Source organism: Pristis pectinata, chromosome 1 (assembly GCF_009764475.1).
Source record: "Pristis pectinata isolate sPriPec2 chromosome 1, sPriPec2.1.pri, whole genome shotgun sequence".
NCBI classification, from domain to species: Eukaryota; Metazoa; Chordata; class Chondrichthyes; order Rhinopristiformes; family Pristidae; genus Pristis; species Pristis pectinata.
This window is the reverse complement of record NC_067405.1, coordinates 44349871-44365918: the sequence shown is the minus strand read 5'-3', so window position 1 is coordinate 44365918 and position 16048 is coordinate 44349871. Positions and strand designations below refer to the sequence as shown.

Genomic DNA, 16048 nt, shown 5'->3' with positions numbered 1-16048 from the left:
AACCACACCATCACAGAGAAAAAGTACAAACTCCAATTTTCATCTTGTGATTGGATTAAAGAAAGTTATTAGCTTCTAATAATAAATTGGTTTATTTTTCAATAATAAATTGGTTTATTTTTCAATGAGCAATCAATTATAATCTACAATATAAAGTAATTTTTCCATATGTATGACATTCAATGTTAGGGCGATCGTGGTCACCCAGGACCATCTGGACCCATTGGACCAAAAGGAGATGGCTTTCCAGGCTCACCTGTAAGTATTTGTGAATTGACACTTAACTTTGTAAAACTAAGTTTGGTTTATCTATGTCTTTTCCAATTTTCTTAAATCTTTTTAATATCATGGCAATTTTGCAACAGAATGTATGAATAATGTATAATACAGTAAAAGCTTTATTATCCGGCATTTTATGATCTGGCACAGTCTAAGAACTGACAAATTGGAGGTTGGACCAATGGAGGGAGCACTGGGACCATCTCCTTGATTAAATGGGATGTTTGATTAATTGGCACTTATCAATTTCAGCACATGCTGGATAACTGAGTTTTTACTGCAATAACCTGAGGGCTTCTTTATAATCAAAGTAAATATGGATTATTTAATAACTTTTTGAACTTGAAATCACCATTAAACACTCTCCCTCAAAAACAGTAAAACCAATTCCATTCAACTTTAAATAATGCTTTTCAAGAGTTCATTTCAGCAAGCTGGGCTAGTTTTTCATTTATCATCTTCACTAAACAATATCTTTTGTGTGTATCTATGCAGTTATAAATTCTCAGTGAAAGTTTATGAATACTGATAGAGAAAACCTAAATATTACTTTGTTTTAATTAAAAGGGTTTGCCCGGTCTTCCAGGCCCTACAGGTGAACAGGGACCTGTAGGAATTGGATTCGCAGGACCAAAGGTATCCATTTATATTCACAGGAAAAATCGTTACTTGCATGATTTGTTAGTGTTTTGTTGATGTGATGAATTGCATATCATGGGAACAATGCCACCTGCAGATTCCTCTTCATTTCACTCATAAGCAAATATTGTCGTTCCATCCCATCATCATTATTGGGTCAAAATCCCTACCTAACAACACTATGGCAATATCTTCACTGGGTGGACAGCAGTGATTTAAGAAGGTGGCTCACCACCACTTCTCAAGGGCAATAAAGGGTGAACTAGCAACACCCTCATTCTTAGAGTGAATGAAATTTTTAAAAAGTTGTAACCTCCCAAGCTGAAAATTTATGTTGCTATCAAGATTATGTAATTGTTCAAAATGCAATTAATTAAAGTAAATGAAAGTAAAGTGAAACAAAATTGGGAGTCAGTGATTTTTGTTCTATGTCTTGTGTACCTTGCCCTCCTAGGCTCAGTTGTGCTGTAATGTCACTGAAAGTAGAAATAATAGTTGATCTATATTCCTGTGTATATCACATGTTGTAAATTTTTTTCCGGGACTAAAATCTCAAAATATTAATCATCATTTTCATTCCACTCCATCTGGCAGGTGAAGGATTGTGGGAACTGTGTGGTATAGTTATAAATGCCCAATTTCCCCATTTCTGCTAGCTGGTCACTTTTAAAGTGCTGTTCTCACTAGTTGAGGAGGGATGGGAACTTTGTAAATTTGGAACTCTTCCCCTTACTAGCCCCCTCCACCACCAACCCTCTCCCCCACCAATTCCAACCCCCCCCCCCCCACCCCGGCTTCATTCCACACTGCCACCCTATGGATTTTAACCTACACTTAACTAGGAAAATCACAGGTCATGGCAGGTTGGTAGTGTTTGGAAGACAAGGAGATTTCCAAGCTCTGTGAAAATCCTCACTAATAAATCTTATGTTTTAGGGAGATCCAGGAGCCAGAGGGCCAAATGGTGTGGCTGGACCTCCAGGAGAAGGACTTCAAGGTCAGAAGGTACCACAAGTTGCATTTGGATTCTGATCTTGGTGTACTCAATCAAATTCTCCTGGATTGACAAACCTTTCAGCTTGGAGATGAGTGGCGGGTCAAGTGATTGGACAGAATATGAGAAACAGCAAAGAATGACTAAAAAATTAATAAAAAAGGAAATAAAAATAAAACAAGCCAGAAATATAAAAAAGATAGTCAAAGTTTCTTTAGATAGTTGAAAAAGAAAAGAATTAACAGAGTGAGTGTTATTCCTAATAGATTCTGGGAAACTGATGATAGAAAACAAGGAGATGGCAGAGGAATTCAACAAGAATCATCCTTCCCTATATAGGATACAGGTAATATACCAAAATAAGCTGTGAATTCGAAACTGGAAGGGAGGCAAAGTTTCAGGAAAATTACAATCTCCAGGGAAGTACTGAACAAGTTGTTCTCCAAGTGATCTCTGGATTCTAATGGACTTCATTCTTGGGTCTTAAAGATAGTGGCTGGTGAGATATTTGATGCATTGCTTTTATTTTCCAAATTCCATAGATTCTGGAAAAGTTCTATTAACTTAGAGAGTGGCAAATGTTAAGGCAAATGGCTAGTAGTTTCTTGTTATCAATCCCCCTCTCTTTGTATGTGGATGAATTTTGGTTGTCAGGATCGCATCGGTGCTAAGTGCTTGAGGGTGTAGTGAAGCAATTGAATGTTAGTTCTGATCAATAGAGATTGACAGTAAATGAGCAAAGAGGGCACGTTGAGTTGAGTGGTGTCCAGAACTGGTAGCATAGACAGTAAGATATGGTATTTGATGATACATTTCCCGACATTAACCACTCATGATAGGTCATTGAACCTCTTCTAACACTGTGTTCTGATCCTTAAGGCTACACTCTTCTCAGTTAACTAAGGGTAGTGTGCATTTAGTGACTTCTAAGCAAGTTCCTGACATCCTCTTCATCCACCAAAGCTACCTATACAATGTCCACAAATGTTGAAGCTCTTTCTCTGCTGTGCTGTGCCATGTTTCCCAGATCACCATCACTTCTAGAATGCCAGCTAATATCTGCTTCAGTCAGATTACATCTTCCTTTTATGAAATGCAGACCACCTTAGAGCAAAGCTGACTGGTCTTAGCTAGTGATGGTGATACTCCATATCAACTCTCTGCTCTTGGCTTCAATCAATGAATGCATGGTTAATGCTGGTTGGATACTGCAATCAGCACAATTAATAAGCAGCATTAAGTTGTGATAGGTTAATTGCACATCATGTATTCTGTGGCCATTTTCAGGGAATGTCAAATTTAAACACTGCCCTCAGACAATGGTTTTTGCATGAAACAAATTTAGTTGTGCCTTCTATTGAATTTTAGGGAATGGTAGGAAGACCAGGACCACCTGGACCCCAAGGTCCTCCAGGGGAAGGCATTCAGGGACCCAAGGTAAGGAGAATGAAATATTTGAGGATTTATAATTAACTATAACACACTTGAATCATTGAAAAAGATAAAATTCTAGGTTTATTAATGTTGAAAACTAAATTGCAACTATTTGTCTGATAGGGGGATCAAGGTTTTCAAGGACTGATAGGACCTCGTGGACCACCAGGGGAAGGGTTTTTGGGACCCAAGGTATGTGGGCAATTTATGGCCTTGTATTTGTCTTGTACAATAGACCAAAACTGTCTCCTACCTACTGACAAGTAAAGCTTGCCCTTCCATCATTGCAGTGCAGGTTGGAAGAATTGTCACTAACTGCAATTAATGCATAGCCAACACTGCTGTAGCACAGCCTCTCTCATAGTGAACCCATGAGTCAAACAAGTATGAAATAGGTTTCAATCAAAGCACCAGTGAGCTGGAAAATTTTTACAGAAAGTGAAGCTGCCTCGAAGAGTAGAAGCTCTAATTCTGTCCTGCTAAATATTTGTAATCACGTAACACAGAAACCAGCCCTTCAGCCCATCCTTTGAAGTCCACCATCAATTACCCAATACTTGTGGTCTGTGTACGACTTGATCAGTTACCTCAGAAGCAAGCAAATTGTAAGTTCATTATGCTTCTTGTCTACATGGAAGGCTTAATGTTGCTTGATTAGGGACCTTGTCCTGTTACAAAGAACATTAATACAAATAATGCCAGGAACAGAAGAAGCAATGGCAAAGCCTGAGGAAAGACACTGAAAAGCAGAAGTGGTGAACCCCAGTGTTAATTCCTCACCTTGTTTCCATCCTGCTCATGGACTGTCCAGATAGTGCCCTAGACCCTTAAAGTCCTGTTTCCTTTTTCAGTAACTTGTCTGGATATGCATGTTGCTCAGAAGTGAAGATTATTATCCTGTTGGCCTTTAAACTGAGAAATAGACTTTTATGCAGCGAACGTAAGACCTGTTAATGTGAACGAGAAATTTACAAAATTAGAAACTGGGAAGTAATAACAGACTAAACACTTTAGTTCAATTGGCACTTTTAAGAGAACCAAGATAATGATGGCTGACAAGGTTCGAGGGACCTGCTTCTGTGCTGTAAAAGTCTATGATTCCAATATATACTTAAGAGAAATATGGATTATAGAAATTAGTATTGCTGGCAGATGTTTTTCAGGGAAAGAATTCATTTTCATTTGGTGGCACGAAATACATGCAAGGATATTGGCCACTGGCTGCACTTGCCTCCCACACATACTGTTCTGTGGAAGTGAATGGACCAGATGTATAAAGCTAAGTACAACCTATGGACATGGCTGCATTTAGTGCCAACAATCAAAGATGCATTTCTTTCCCCATTGTACTTGGTAGTGAATTCACAGGTGAGTAGGGGAGACAATTATTTGGTTAAATAATCATACAAGAATTATGGTGGAGTTGGCTTGTTGAATAAAAGCATCAGACATTACATCAAACAGTTTATATTCTTATGAGAAAGAGATTTTTCGAGAAAGTTTTGGATCATCCAGCTATTTCTAACAATGTAATACATTTTTTGTTTAAATGAGCAGTTAAATTTATCCAATATATTTTAATCCTAGGTGTAAAAGTGGAGAGTATAAGCAAACTATTTCAAAATTAGCATCACATTTTGCTCTGTACTATAGGGTGACCGTGGTGTAACAGGTGAACGAGGTCAGAAGGGAAGTAAAGGAGACGTAGGTGATGCTGGTTCTGCTGGTGCAACTGTAAGTGTGTAATTCTTCCTGTATTGAATAAATCATTTTTATTATTTCATACCAATATTTCACTGAAAATAAAATGATTTTGTAATCAGTTTGTTATGCAAAAGGGCACCATTTGATTTTAAATATTAAAATCTATATTTCATTCATTCATCTATATCCACCCTCATAAGTCACTTCTTCATGATTGCTGAAAAGATGATTAAACCTCATGTAAAAATGTGTTGCAGTGCAGGCCACAGCATGTACGTTAAAGTTATCAATGTAATGTCAAATGGATATGAGAACATGGGCAAGGAGGGGAAGAAGTCACATTGCATAAAATTTGAAGAGATCTGGCTTCTTCTCCTATTTACCTGTCTTATATCAATCTATTCAGTATGGCTGACATCGCTCATTCTTTAGCCAGTGCCGGTATGAAGAATGGAAAGGCACTTTCTTCTGAATTCCACTCTCCCTTGAGGATGCGGGTTCCTTGTAAGCCCTGTTTGCCTCCTTTTACACTGATAAGACTGAGGACATGGTAGATGAAGCAAAGGTTTTACAATGAGTGATGCTGACTAAAGAATTGAAAGCTGACTGAAAGAGCCTTGAAAAAAGTTGGGGTGAATTTTATTCCACCAGTTGAAAAGCAGAGGAGCTATCCACATCTTCCAAGAGGGTGGAGAAATAATTTGTCTCACCTGAAGAATCTGGGGAAGGGACCATTATCTCGTGCACTGGCAGAGGAGAAGATTTTCACAAATTTGGTTTAAATAGTGGATAATTTGAAGAGTCAATTATGACAGGCATATCAAAGCTGCAAATGAAGACTGGCAACAGAAAGGAGCTCACCTAGAGGAGGCCCATTAAAGTGGTTTAATTGTTTTAAGGTTTCATTATGGCTTGGGAGAAGTAGAGGTTGTCTTCTGAACACCAGCAAGAAACACCAATCCCTCTTCCATAGACTTCTCTCTTTTGATTGCAGTCACATATAGTTACCTAACTCCCTTTATCTGGGCATCATTCTCTCTGTGCGCCAGTGGTGATCCTATGCCTTGTAAAATCCTGCCATTTTTGTGGGTGGCTGTGCTACCACTTGGTAATGAAGTGAATCAACCATCTTTTGTTTCTGTTTTTATTCCTAGTGCACCACATGTATCATTTATATCTTCATCTGCAGTGTTCCTCACTCACTGTTACTCTTCCAGGTTAAAATTATTTCCAGTAGCTTATTTATTATAATGATAGGAAATGTGGTAAAATGGTTCATGGCATTATCTCTTTGTTGTTGCATGATGTGGTAATTCTGTCTATTTTTACATTGACTTCAAATTGTTTAGGGAAGACCTGGAGCAAAGGGTGATCCTGGCTTAACAGTGAGTTGCTGATATTTTTGTGCATGATTATATCATTATGTATATATCAATAAGGCATTTGACAATATATAATGTGATAGGTATTAGCAATTTTAAAACCTTCCACGAACTCTCAAGTATAAATGATTTGCTGATTATTTTTAGTTTTGGGGGAAACCAACATGTTAACATATTAATTTCATGTGACCTCAGCATCTTCCTTTAAATTTGCATTAATGTACTTTGTTTTGAGGCTTAGTATTTAAATGTCTTTTCCAATTCACTTTTTAATTAAAATCATCAATAAAAACATGAAACATAATGATGGAGCAACACACACAAAATACTGGAGGAACTCAGAAGGTCAGGCAGTATCTATGGAGGGAAATACACAGTCAACGTTTCGGTTCGAGACCCTTCATAATGATGGGCATACCCATTCATCTTTTCGTTTGTTAAGGGAAGGTGTTGGTACTGGATCATAAAGCATTTTCTGTTCTCCACATTTGTTATCAGCAAAAAAAAATCCCAAGTGAACTATAAAACTGACCAGATGCAGTCAAAATAGACTCTCTGTGCACCTATTATATGGATGAACATTGAATTATATTGCTGGAGGGTTTCATACTCCATGTGTTATAGTAAGTGGTGGTAGAAAAATATAGAAACATAGAGTATTTTTAAAAGGTGAGAAATTGAAAGGTGTTGCTATTCAGAGCGAACTGGGTGTCCTTGTGCACAAATCAGTGAAAGTTAAGATGATATAGTTCAGAAAGCTATTGGGAAGACAGCAGTATGTTGGCCTTTTAAAACAAGAAGATTTGAGTACAAGAGTAGAAATGTGTTGCCCCAGTTATATAAAGCCCTGGTGAGACAGCATCTGCGATACTGTGTACAAGTCTAGTCTTCATACCTAAGGAAGGGGATACTTGCAACACAGGGATTGCCGTGAAGGTTCACCAGATCGATTCCTGGAATGCATGACAGGTCCTATACTATCTTGAGTTTGGAAAAACTGAGAGGTGATTGCGTTGAAATATCCAAAATTCTTACAGGGCTTAACAGTTAGATGCAGGAATGATGCTGCTTCTACCTAGGAAGTTTAGAACCAGTGATTACATCTCAAAGCAAGGGGACACCATTCATGATATACTTATGAAGGAACTTCTTTATCCACGAAGTACTGACTCATTGTAATTCTCTACCCAGGATGGCTGTGGTGACTCAGTCACTCCATATATTCAGGAAAGAGATGGATAGATTTATAGGATATAAGGAGATGAGGTGTTAGTGCAGGTAAATGGAACCGAGATAAAAAATCAACATGACCTCATTGAATGACAAAGTGGGCATGAGGAGCTGATTCGTGTACTTTTGCCACAATTTCTATAGAGAGAAAATAATCAGTTTTCCAGCACTGTCAATTTTTCAATTTCATTTTCACAATGGCATTTTGTTTTAAGTGATTTAAAGATAAGCCTGTGAATATTTTTATATTTTGTAATTTTCCATCTGCTCTTTCCCCAGTAATAATGTCACATGTCAATACAGAAATGGTGTCTAAACTAAACCTCTGTTTTCTAGTCATGACATGTATAACTTACGTTTAGCAGCAGAAAATACATTCTCTTTTTCTCTTCTGTTTTCAAAATATTACTAGAGAGAGGATGTCATCAGAATGATAAAGGAGATATGTGGTACGTACCTGTCAATTTCTGGTCTACTAATTATTTTACGTTTCCATTGTAATTATTGTTGGTTTATACAATGCAACAAGGATGATCCTTACCAGGAGAATAAATAGAAATGTAAAATATTGTTCCAGATTTTACTTCCCCAGATAATTATCTCTAGAAGTAGATTTAATTTCCTTTTATTTTCTTGTGTGAAAGAATATATTTTTGAACTTCAGCTCTGATGAACCTTCCCAATATACAGTCAGCTCTCCTATCCAAGATGTTGCTTGTCTTTCATCAATAATGGGAAGTTTTTATGGCAATTGTTCATTGAGAATATTAGTTTGCTATTTCTAAAAGTATTGCCCTAGTTATCAACTATTCTAGCTTACCATTTTAGCATTTTCAATTGAAACTTGTTACACTATTTTTGTTTAAATAGAATCTGTTCATATTTAGTCAGACCATTTTTTCAATTTTTTTTTAACAGGTTGTGGAATTAAATGTAAAGAAAGACCAATGGAACTTGTATTTGTGATTGATAGCTCAGAAAGTGTGGGGCCAGATAACTTTGAAATTATAAAAGATTTTGTCACTGCACTTGTCGACAAAGTAACAGTTGGCAGGAATGCTACTCGAATTGGTCTTGTCCTCTACAGCTTGGAAGTACGATTAGAGTTCGGTCTAAGTCGATACTTGACACAGCAAGATGTCAAACAGGCAATTAGGAAAATGCTATACATTGGTGAAGGCACATACACAGGAACAGCTATCCGCAAAGCAACTCAGGAAGGATTCTATGGAGCTCGGCCTGGTGTGAAGAAAGTTGCTATAGTGTTAACAGATGGGCAGGCAGACAGAAGAGAGACGGTTAAACTGGATGTTGCTGTACGTGAGGCTCATGCCGCAAACATTGAGATGTTTGCAATTGGTATTGTAAATACGACTGACCCAACCCAAGCTGAATTCTTGCGTGAACTGAACCTAATTGCCTCAGATCCTGATACTGAGCACATGTATCTCATTGATGATTTCAATACTCTTCCAGGTTTGTACAATGTCTATTGTATCATCACTTAATGTTTTTATTCACATCAAGGAAGGTACAAGGAAACTTTAATTGCACACTTAAGGTGAAACCAAGTAAATAGAACATTTACTGCATTGCTAAAAAAAACAGTAATTGCTGCAAACTGGATGCCCAAACTGGAGATCAATTTTAGTCTGTGTTACATTAGAACTGTATGCCAGGTCATGAATGCGTTTGCAAAACCTAGGAAGGTCTTCATGTATCATACAGCCTAATTGATTACTCACACAGTGACTTCTATATTGAAATCAAAAAATTGAAGTTCTTGATTACTACATAACCACAGTACAGTACAAACTACATGATATAACTACAGTAATCTTGAGAATGTGATTGAGACAGCTAAAATAAGAAATTGAGATGTTGGGGAAGTTTGAGTTTTTAAAATATACCTGCCTGGAAATTCAGTTGCTTAATACTGTTCAACATTATGAAACTGAAAATTGTTCCCAGTGTGCAAAGTGATGATAACTACTTCTGGGTCATTTCATATTACTCTGGAAATTCATCCGAGTATCTCTGACACGAGTCACTCCTGTGCCCTGAAGGAATTTACATGTCATGAGTTGATATCATATCCAGTGGAAACCCCCATTTAGCATACTGTGGGAAACTTAGACCATCTTGTTTGGGACCATTCATGATTCCAGGACAATATGGTATTCTCAGTAAAATGACGATTGAGAATTCCAGGTAAGTAAGTGAATTATTTACCATCATCCTTTAGTCACCTTGTTCTTTACTGCACACCAACCACCTCACTGTCCACTAATTTCCCATCTTGTCCCAACTTGTAATCGCCTGAGTCCTTGCTCCTAATCTTCTGTACCATGACCCTATGCCACACCACCAGCCCCCTTACTGATTCTGTCAATACCTGTTTCCTTCATCTCTTCTACCCCTATCTCAATAATATCACAAATGTTAGTGCCCAGTTGTGATTTCTCCACCCAACCCCTCATCATGATAAAGTCCTGATCCCAATTTTTCTCCCCTTACACCACGCCCCCCCCCCCAGTCAATGCATCACAATTGCTGGTCCTGAACCTTCTATCCACCCTCAATATCTAAAACTGTGGTCCTCAATTCTGGACTGGGGCCAGAGGACTGGAAAATCATAAATATTACTCCCTTGTAATCTCAGCAACTTTAGGCCTGTCAGTTTAACCTTGGTGATGGGAAAGCCTCAAGAACATTGAACTGGGACAGGATTGATAGTCACCTGGTAGAAAATGAATTTATTAGGGCAAGCCAGCTGGGCAAATCATGTTAACCAATTTGATAGTTTTTTTTGATGGGGATAATGAAATCATTGTGATGTCTAAGGACAATGTATAAGAATATATAAGAAGGCTTTCGTTAAAATGTTACATAACAGATTTCTTAGCAAAGTTGAAGCAGACGGCATAAAATGGCACATCTACAGAGTTGGCAAAATAACAGACACCAGTGAGTCATAGTGAATGGTTGTTTCTTGGATTGGAGAAGGAATTAGTGGCATTCCGTGGGGCCATTTTTGTCTCTTATCTGAAAATGACGTGGACTTGGGTGTAGAATCTATAATTTATAAATTTGGAGATACCCAAAACTTGGCATTATTGCAAGTGCAGAGAGGATAGTGATTGCAGCAGGATACAAATAGCATGATGGAATGGGCAGACAGATGGCAAGTGAATTTTTTTTGAGGAGAAATGTGAGGTGATACATTTTGATAGATACGTGAGGAAGGGCAACGTAAAATAAAGCTTGCATTTCTAAGAGGGATGCAGGAACAGAGGGACCTGCACAAATCATTGTAAGTGGCAGGACGGGTTGAGAAAGTGATTGATAAGGCATACACAATTCTGAGCTTTATCAGTAGAGGCACTGAGAATAAAAGCTGGAAAGTCATGCTGATCCTTTATATAAACTGGTCCAGACTCAACTAAAATATTGTGTTCAATTCTGGTACCAATGTAGGAAGGATCTGAGGGTGTTAAAGAAGATCCATCTGCATGGTTTCTGGGATGGAGGCCAATAGTTACGAGGATAGATTAGAGAGGTTAAGACTGTTTCCTTACAGAAGGGAAGGCTGAAGAGATTTTGATGGAAGTATATAAAATGATGAGTGGATTTTCCTTTCACAGAGGGATCAAGGACTCGAGATATAAAATGAAGGGAAAAGGAATTCAGAGTGACATGAGGAAAATCTTTTTTACGCAGAGTGTAGTTAGAATCTGGAATACAGATGTAATGGATGCAGGTCTTCAAGAGGAAATTGAATAAATATAGTGAAGAAAAATTGACAAGGATATGGAGAGAGGCCCTGGGGCTAGATTTAGTGAATTGAATTGCTAAATAGCCAGAAGGGACACAATGGGATGAATGAATTCCCTTCTATGATAATTGTCAATGTGTTTCCCTATTTTTAATTACTCCACAATTTTTTAAATAAAATCATTAGTTTTAGAAATTTGCAAAATGAGTTAGCAAGACTTAGCTATGTCATTGAATGGGATAACTCCACAAATTGTGATTTCTTTTTTAAATTCATGTAAATAAAAACTTACTTGTAAAAATTAAACATGATATTTGTGAATCATCCAGTTGCCCATCATTGAATAATATGGCTGCCAATGTGATAATGGGTCTGGGCCATGCTCCCTGAGAGGAACTGCAACAGGAATGTCTTCATGAAAATAGGGTTTGAATATAATGCAGTTTTCATAATTTTTTTCTTTCTCCCTTTTTTAGCTCTGGAGTTGAAATTGGTCAGACAGTTCTGTGAGGATGAAAATGGTGCTTTGATTTATAACCAAGTGAGAAATGTAATAACAAACAGAAGCCCATTATATTCAATAACTCCAAGTTCTACACATACCAGGAACCAAATTGGACCAAGTGCTACAAAGCCTAGACAAACGATTGTATCTGGAGAGATGAAAGTAAATGCACCGGTGAAGCCTTTTCCATTTAGATCTATCTCTGTTGCAAAACCTCCCAAGATCAATGAACAGGTAAAAGATGATCATAACGATTGTTAATGACATTTTATTTGCAAGTAGCATACATTATTCATCAATGTACCTCTGATTTTTATATGCACCAAGTTATAACTAACACTTAAGTAGTTCAGCTAATAAAAGAAAATTAAACCCCTTCAATAAATAGAATTATTAGCAACATTAATTTTGATTATAATTGATGTTTTTTTTTCAAATGCAAAACACATAATCAAATGCTGATGTCCTACATTATGCAGGTGAAACAAAAGCCAGAAAGAGCTGATGATGATTCTAATGAAGAAAAGGACCTGAAACTTGTAACCCCTTTGTTTCAATCAAAGGGCAGTAACATTCCATCAGTCAATAAAAACTACTCAGGTATACACTCACAATCTGCAAAGCCTATGAAAGAATCTGTAATGTCAGCCTCGCTGCCAGAAAAAACTTCAGTTTCAGGTAAGATATTAATTTTCGGTGCAGTATAATTGATAGATAACTGGAGAAAGAAATAAAACCATTACACATTAAACCTTTTTATTCTGAAATGGGTTCAAATTTCAGCACATATTACCAGAATAATTGAAGGATAGTCTCAAAATACATCTTTACTGGATATAACTTCATAACAAAATCTCAATAATGTAGCACTAAATTACAGAAGGGGGATATAAGACTAGAAGTTAAGTTCCTGCTAAGTTTGCCCACACAGCAAAAGTTACTGCACTTATCATCTTTCTTGGCATTGATGGTGAAGTTCCATACATACAAAAGATATCCACTGATTATATCTGGAAGAACATTATAAAATAAACCTTAAAATCAAAATTATAAAACTCAAAACATATGGAATTTTAATGTATTTTAGAATCTGTTTATGGCACAGATTCCTGGTTTGGGTTTGCATGCTAATCTAAGTCGTGGGGGCAAAACATCATTAAATCTGCTTTGCAAAAACAAATCCTTAATTTACAGATTTCAGAACTACAGTAACTGAAGTATTTCAGGTGTAACTTCAATAATAGACAGTATTCTCTTTCCAAATGTAAAATCTACAAATGCTGGAATCTTTCAAAAAAAAATGTAGTAACAGAAAACCAGAGTCAACATGGATTCATGAAAGGAAAATCATGTTTAACTACTCTGCTGGAATATTTGAGGATGTTGTTAGAAAAATGGATAAAGGAGAACCAGTAGATGAGATGTATTTTTACATTTTGATTTTTAGGATGTTTTCAATGAGATCCACACAGGAGTTGGTCAAAGTTAGAGTACATAGAATTGTGGGTACTTGATTGACATAAACTTTGAATTAGTTTTCTTTAGAAAGCAAAAAGTGAGAATAAACAGATCCTTCTCAGGTTGGTAGCTGTACCCAATGGGGAATGGCAGAGATTGGAATATGGGGTGTAGCCATTCACAATCTATATCAACAATTTGGCTGAGTGGACTAAAAGTCATAGTTCCAGACAGAATGTGATGTTTGGAGGATGATGTAAAAAGGCTTCTGATAGAAATAGAGAAATTTTATTGGTGGCCTAGCCTTTAATACAAGAGGATTTGAATACAGGAATCGGAGACTCTTGCTGCAATTGCTCAGGAATTTGTTGAGATCTCACTTGAACTAGTGCATAGAGATTTGTTCTCCTTACCTAAGAAAGGGTGTACTTGCCATACAGGGAGTGCAGCAACAGTTGACTCAGCTGGTTCCAGGGATGGTGGGTTCATCATATGAAGAGAGGTTGAGTAGACCAAGACTAGGTTTGACCTAGGTTTGCATTGAGGATACTTCCACTGGCTGAGGAGTCTAGGACGAAAAAAAGGTGTCAGTCTTTTTGGACAGTTGAGAAGAAATCTCTTCATTCAGAAGACTATGAGTTTGGAATCATCTACCCAGGAGGACAATAGAGGTTGCATAATTGTGTTCATTCAAAATAGATATTGATAGATTTTAGGGCATTTTCATTGCCAAATAATCATTTTTCAAACGTGCGTCATTTATTTCAGAAGATAAATTCTTATAGTTGACCTACTTCACAGCTTATGATGCATCTATGTTAATTGTATGTTTTCCTAGATCCTCTCTGTCAACTCCATTTAGACCAAGGGACTTGTCGTGACTATATAATTAAATGGTATTATGATAAACAGGCGAATGCTTGTGCACAATTTTGGTACGGTGGCTGTGGCGGAAATGCTAATCGTTTTGACAATGAAGACAAATGCAGGAAAACCTGTGTAGTTTCCAGTACTGGTATGATCTTTAATCTTTAAAGTATTTATATATATTCATTTTAAAAGCATTTCTTCTCACAATTTCAAAATACAATGACAAAGCTGTTACAACAATGAAATTCAACATACAATCTCCACATTTTTAAAGTGGAAGGTAATAGTGAAGGTTGCAACCATATGGTCTATTAGTTTTGATGTATATAAGGTAAGGTAAGATAAGATAAGATCTTTATTAGTCACATGTACATCGAAACACATAGTGAAATACATTATTTGCGTAGTGTTCTGGGGGCAGCCCACAAGTGTCACCACGCTTCCGGCGCCAACATAGCATGCCCACAATTTCCTAACCTGTATGTCTTTGGAATGTGGGAGGAAACCGGAGCACCTGGAGGAAACCCACGCAGACACGGGGAGAACGTATAAACTCCTTATAGACAGCAGCTGGAATTGAACCCGGGTCGCTGGCGCTGTAAAATGTTATGCTAACCACTACACTACCGTGCCTGCCCACAGCATATTCTAAAACTAATTCCAAACCTAAACTAGATGCTAAATTTAAAGCACATTTTCTATTACTTAATACAGGGATATTAGGAAAATAATTAGAGACAACTGCAGCAAATTCAGATTTCTAACAAAATCAATAGGAATGTTTGTTGCTGGAAAAGCTGAAGGTATTCTCATTTGAAGAATAAAGTTTGGTAATTCGAGATATACACAGCTAATGAAAATTACTCAGACTGGTTGGGGATTATGATTTCATTGGATTTTGATCTCATTTCTCTGCTTTCTAGGTGGCCATTATATAAAACAAATGATTGTGCACCAAAAAGATAAATGTTTAAATCTATTCACCAATTTCCTGAACCCACCCCTTAATCTCTTATCTTCCAAAAATCTATCATTCTGTCATGAGTTAGCTTTCCTGCATCTGAATTGATTTCTGAGAGGTTGACAGCAAGTATACAAAACCTTCAGGGCCAAACTTTCTGTATCCAAAAGCTTTGTACCTCTCGGCTTGATGCACACAATAAGTAAAACCATACACTGAGTTTCCTTGACTTCCAATGAACTACATGACGGGTGTTGAGTATAACCAGCAGAAAGCTCTCTTGCACATCTTTAAGAGTAATGAAAACAGATGGATTTCTCCCCTGTATCCTAGGATGGAGCTGTATAAGACTTTTTTTTCATCTTAATAATTTTACACTTTATTAATCAAATCTTCTCTTAAAAGCAGAATCCTGATGTGGATCCTAAAAAGTTATTTCAGCAAATCATTGAGGAACAGGAGGAAGACTGAAAACTATCTTTGTGCATTTATTTTTTAATATTTTGATAACCACACAAATTGAAATTGTATAAAATGTTAATACAGATGATTATGTTTTCGTTAACTTTTTGATATAAGTGCAATTCTCAGGGGGTAAAAATGAAAAAAATATAAATTTTACTGTGTCCAAAAAAATAATTTCAAAACAATTTAGAAAATATTAGAATGGGTATTTTTGTTTGCATTTTAATTTGTATTCTGTATTTCAATGTGAAAATAAATTTTACTAGCTGGAAAGAAGGAACATTTCAGTTGGTTGATAGGTACATCTGGGAAAATAGAGTTATGTGCAAGAATTTGTTTGTCCACTAAAGCT

The 16048-nt window shown here is 36.8% G+C and overlaps 1 protein-coding gene across 1 annotated transcript in view; it reads left to right on the top strand.

The window, feature by feature from the left end:
• Window positions 1-15810, top strand: part of col28a2a (collagen, type XXVIII, alpha 2a) — a 62649-nt gene extending 46839 nt beyond the window's left edge. The window contains exons 23-35 of the mRNA XM_052029459.1: window positions 190-258; window positions 847-915; window positions 1855-1923; window positions 3281-3349; window positions 3470-3538; window positions 5000-5080; window positions 6400-6435; window positions 8075-8111; window positions 8581-9138; window positions 11914-12176; window positions 12422-12620; window positions 14239-14415; window positions 15637-15810. Coding sequence (XP_051885419.1) covers window positions 190-258; window positions 847-915; window positions 1855-1923; window positions 3281-3349; window positions 3470-3538; window positions 5000-5080; window positions 6400-6435; window positions 8075-8111; window positions 8581-9138; window positions 11914-12176; window positions 12422-12620; window positions 14239-14415; window positions 15637-15647 — 1707 coding nt within the window. The 3' untranslated portion in view covers window positions 15648-15810. The remainder of the gene's footprint in view (window positions 1-189; window positions 259-846; window positions 916-1854; window positions 1924-3280; window positions 3350-3469; window positions 3539-4999; window positions 5081-6399; window positions 6436-8074; window positions 8112-8580; window positions 9139-11913; window positions 12177-12421; window positions 12621-14238; window positions 14416-15636) is intronic.
• The last annotated feature ends 238 nt before the right edge of the window (window positions 15811-16048 follow it).